This window comes from Ascidiella aspersa, chromosome 4 (assembly GCF_963924565.1).
Source record: "Ascidiella aspersa chromosome 4, kaAscAspe10.2, whole genome shotgun sequence".
Classification (NCBI taxonomy): domain Eukaryota; kingdom Metazoa; phylum Chordata; class Ascidiacea; order Phlebobranchia; family Ascidiidae; genus Ascidiella; species Ascidiella aspersa.
Window position 1 is genome coordinate 10,086,566 of NC_139450.1, and position 4,863 is coordinate 10,091,428.

Consider the following 4,863-nt stretch of genomic DNA (forward strand, 5'->3'; position numbering starts at 1 on the left):
GACGATGCTGGTTCAGGTAGTCGAACCGTTTGACTTTACCGGTTCAGGTTCGGTTCGGGTTCAAGAATTTTTTCGGAATCCGGTTCAGTTCCGGTTTTGATTCGGAGCAATTTAAAAGTTCCGGTTCAGCTCCGGTTCAGCTCCGGTTCGACCATCGCTATTTCAAAACCGGTTCATAAAGTTCCGGTTCAGATACAATATAATTTGCGTTAAATCTCAAAATGTGGGTCGATAAATGTAGAGAATAAAATTTGAATTGTAAGTCATTTAATCTAAGTTATGTGATGTATTAAAAAAACAGCAACTCATTATTGAAATATCTAAAAAATAAAAAAATCAACGATTTTTTCATTCAATATTCATGTTTTTTCATAAAATTTCGAATATGGCGTAACTTGACTCTGTAAAATAGAAGTTGTGACGTCATGCTGGAGCGAACCGCTTTTATTTACAGGTTCGGGTTCGGTTAAGGTTCAGGTACTTTCAAATTATTCGGTTCAGTTCCGGTTCGGCTCCTTAAAATCTTATAAAAAACGGTTTGGGTTCGGTTACGGTTCGGAGAAAATTGACCCAAAACCGGTTCATAAAGTTCCGGTTTGGTTCCGGTTCGACTCCCTGTGCTGGTTCACATTTGTTTAAACAATATGAAAAAGTTGAAATGGCAATTAGGGCATAAATATTTAAGAAAAAATACTGCGCGGGGAATTTATCCCTTACTTTCCAACCTGGGTTCCGGTTGAGCCTCTGAATAAAAGTTGTTAAGAAAAAAGTGATTTAAGTAGAATAAAACAAATTATATCCGAAATATTCATATTTGCACAGTTTTAATTGTATTATTTTATTTCAGTACTAGGCGTAAAATATTAAATGTATTTCAAAGTCAAGTAATCCAGCAAACATGACAGAGACAAGCAGTGCCAAACATCATCTAAAAGTGCTACAAGAATACAAAGAAATAATTAATGATGTTGGTGAATCAATGCAGGTTGACCCTGCGTTAATTGCAGGTTAGTGTTTGAACTTACTGCTTATAATATCAAACACACAAAATGCATAAACTTTAAAAATATCGATACATGTATGATGTATGGTCTGACAAGAAATGCAAACACATGTAAAAAAGCAATATCTTTGTGTATAAGTAAAAAATAAGATATTCATATTTCTAAATTGTATGTTAGTTGTGTGGCACTTTAAAACCTTATGGTTTCAGGATATCATAGAATGTTTGACTAAAATTAATTTATTGTCATGTGGATTTACACACCTCTCATTCATCAAAGCAACGGGTAATTGCTTAAGAATAGTAATTCTGACTATCAAACAACACTTAAGTCTGATTTGTTTCTTATCTTTAGATGTCCAAAACCTAGTTCATATCCAATATCTAGTTCAAATATTGGATAACTGTATAATATTATATGTGCCAAACCGATATCCAATAAACCTGAAATTTCAAGGCAATCATATCTTGATAAAAAGTTTGTTTAGTTAGTTTCCTAATGTAATGATGAATACAACTGGTTTCTTTACTACTTTTGTTTTAAAAGTTTTTTTGGTTGTTACCTAAAGTTTTTTTGTCCAAATGAGGGTGTACAACATATTTCAATAAGGAAAAATAATACAATGCCCTGGGTTACATCAATTTTGTAAGTAACAAATGCAGTGTCAATCTCTTAAATGTAAAATTTGTAAATTTGTAAGTAGCACACTCTATATGTGTCACCTCCCCTACACTCAGCGATAAAAATACATTAAACAAAGGATTATGTCTGGCCGTACTTTATAACTTTGAGTAAAAACATAAAAGGCCTTATGGTTCAGTACTTCACATCATGTGATTCAACGACAGGGGTAGTTACAGAAGCTGAATTGAATTGCTGTGTTTTATGTTACTTTGTTAGTGTTTCTTTTTTACGCATAAGCTGCATACTAAGTGTAAGTATAGCAGCGACGCTTTGGTGACATATTTCCCTTAACTTTTTGTAAGCCTAAAGTGACAAAACATAAAGAAGAAAGTATTATCAATAATTTTAAATTTTATTTTTATGAGCCATGTCTTTGTATTGCCTGTGCAGTTTTCTTAAATTTTGGAGAAATAGTCTCCAGAACAAACTCAATAAATCAAACCTTGTGAACTACTGCAGTCAGCGACCCAACTAAATCAAACAGGGACCCAGTTTTGGATTGTGGCCAATGGTATTAGAAACACTGTGTTACACCACCTTAGATATAGGAGTTAAATGGGTTACTTGAAGAATTTATGTGTACGGTGCTTTTGGCCATTTTAGTCTAGCTGTAGCCCCTTTGTGTAAAATAAAAAATAGCATCAAATGCATTGGACAAACTTTTTGCTCATAATATTAGTTATCAAAATAAAACAAGTATCAGAAATCGCCAGTAACGGTTTACGCTGTTATAGTGAAATAGTACACTAAGTATGATGCAAATTAAATATACTTTTCAATGAGACCTAAAAATTATGCCAAAAAGAGTTTGTATGGAAGTCATTCTTATCACATGTAAACTGTCTTGTTATTTAGGCCAAAATCTCTTTTATTTACTGCTCTATTTTACGATAAAATTTGAAAGAATGTGAAGTAAATTGATTAAAACCAGCACTTTTCCATTTTTTTTAGCTGTTAGTATTTATATTAAACACATATAGTTCATTGTAGCTGCTAATTTCGTTGTCATTTATAATTTGTGACCACAAACTTAAAGCATGTACCATAGTACATTTTATTAAAATTTTGCAAAATAAATATAAAATGTCTCGTACCTAAAAAAACAAATAAAAATATTTTAATACATTTGTGTTTAGGTGTTATCAGCAAAGAATATGACTTGAATGGTGGATTTAACAATCAATCTGGAGGATATGGTCTAATGAGGGTATATGTTAACTAGAATCTATTTTGGTTTCTGTTTATGATGTTTATAAACTTGAATGTACCTCAAGTTATTTTTAATATTCCTTTTGATTAGACAACAATTTAATTTTTTTCTTGATTTATGGTAATTCACTTTTACAAGGGTGAAATAGCCATCTTGAAGATCTGCCCAGTCAACTAATTTTGCTTTATTGCCTGGTACCACAAAACCAGCAAAAGCTGGGGGTATTTAAGCCATTAATCATGACAATTATTTTAACACATTGAGATGCCAAAACATATTTTTATTGCAATAAATTTTCAGATATTTTTTTGAGTTAACCTTTTTTGTTTGATATAGATCAACAAGCGCTATAAACCCTTCAAACATGGCTGGTTTTCTAGGGAGCACATACAACAAGGGGTAGAAATACTGTTGTGCTGTATATGTGAAGTCACCAAAAGTCATCCCAAATGGTCTCAGTACAATCAACTCCGTGGTGGCATTGCAGCTTACAACTTTGGGGTGCAAAATGTTCAGAGTGTTGAGGGAATAGATGTTGGTACTGATGGTGGTAATTATTCGCAAGATGTTTTGCTGAGAGCTGAATATTTTAAGAAGAAGGGTTATGTTTTAAAAGATCAATTTTAATTTAAGCTATTTTTAACTGGAAATGTAACTAGAGTTCTGCAATTGACAGCCCATCAATTAGGAGAAAAAAGTTTTCAACAAATAATTTTACTTGATGGAGTCTTTTAGGTATTTAGATTGAATCATTTTTGTAAAATTTTAGTTTTTTTCGAAATTCTGCTTGTAAAACTGTATGCTGGCAATATGTTGCGTTTTTGCTATCTAAAAATCGAAATCTTATTCATGAATGAAAGATTTAACAAATTTAAATAATTTAACATACTATTTAAAAGAAAATGAATAGGCCCACCCTAGGACTTGCGTAATGTTTTTGTTTTAACCTCAGTTATTGTAACTTGCATCTTTTGTGCGTTTTAACTGTAATTAGTTTAATGGATCAATTTACGATTTAAATATTAACATTATTTACACTTTCACTACATTTTATTAAAAAAACATTGCACTCACCGACACGTCGTTTGACTGTTGTATTTATAACTTGGATGTAAAATGTATTTTTCCTCACGTGTTTTACTTGTATGGTATATGCCAATCAGGGATTCGGAGTCATTACGTCGGTTTATTTGCCTGGTGTCGGATTTGGGACCCCCGACATGCTTGGCAAGTTCGGAACCCAGAAGTTTGCACACTGTAAATCGTAAAAGTGGAATATTTTCAACTTTAAATTTGGATGGAGTCGCCTACTTTTTTCTGGCCCGGAGTAAACTCCGGTTGTTTTAAACCGACTCCGCAGTCCTGATGCTAACTGTTGGTATTTTTCTTATTTGCTGTGACAATAGCCACATTTTGATCAAGTGGCATTACCTTATTTTGTATTCAATTTCTATACTGACAGGGTACATGCAATTCTCCAAAAAACTACATTTATTTCCCATTTTAACGACGTAAATGCATAAAAAGTTGCGATTTTCAGACGCGCAAAAATTATATATATATATTAGGCTAAGTTTGTTAAACTTTCATTGGAGCGCGTGCCACAGTGGTGCAGAGGACGCTATTTGTCTGTAAAGTTGCAAAAAAGTCGCGTGGAACATACGAGAAAGACCGAACAGATTCGCAAAAATAATTTCCGTTTGACTCTTTAAATTTTAAAACAGGATAAAAATCGAATTCGGCGGGGTCTTGACTAGATTCGTTCCGTCTTTAACTTGCCCTGGTTTTCGCTTAGGGCCGGATCTAACAGCTTGGCGGGCCTTATGTTGCCCAGGTCTGCTATAGATTCTCTATCGTCTAGTGTCGGTAACATTATGCTTGGCGATTATGGCGAATGGATACCTTTCTAGTTTATTGGCAACATCCTTATTTCTTTGTTACTTCGTTGTCAAGTCATTTGCTGTT

The 4,863-nt window shown here is 33.2% G+C and overlaps 1 protein-coding gene across 1 annotated transcript; it reads left to right on the top strand.

The window, feature by feature from the left end:
* Positions 1-852: 852 nt before the first annotated feature.
* Positions 853-3,754, top strand: LOC146147107 (lysozyme g-like). The gene is made up of 3 exons (XM_083387284.1): positions 853-1,007; positions 2,825-2,895; positions 3,235-3,754. Exons 1-3 carry the CDS (start codon positions 899-901, stop codon positions 3,523-3,525), a joined length of 471 nt encoding a protein of 156 aa, XP_083243410.1. The 5' UTR covers positions 853-898; the 3' UTR covers positions 3,526-3,754.
* The last annotated feature ends 1,109 nt before the right edge of the window (positions 3,755-4,863 follow it).

Excerpts from the sequence above, each read along its gene's own strand:
- LOC146147107 (XM_083387284.1), top strand. The coding sequence starts at position 899 with ATGACAGAGACAAGCAGTGCCAAACATCATCTAAAAGTGCTACAAGAA. Across the intron at positions 1,008-2,824 it reads TGACCCTGCGTTAATTGCAG|GTGTTATCAGCAAAGAATAT; the intron begins GTTAGTGTTTGA and ends ATTTGTGTTTAG. Across the intron at positions 2,896-3,234 it reads GAGGATATGGTCTAATGAGG|ATCAACAAGCGCTATAAACC; the intron begins GTATATGTTAAC and ends TGTTTGATATAG.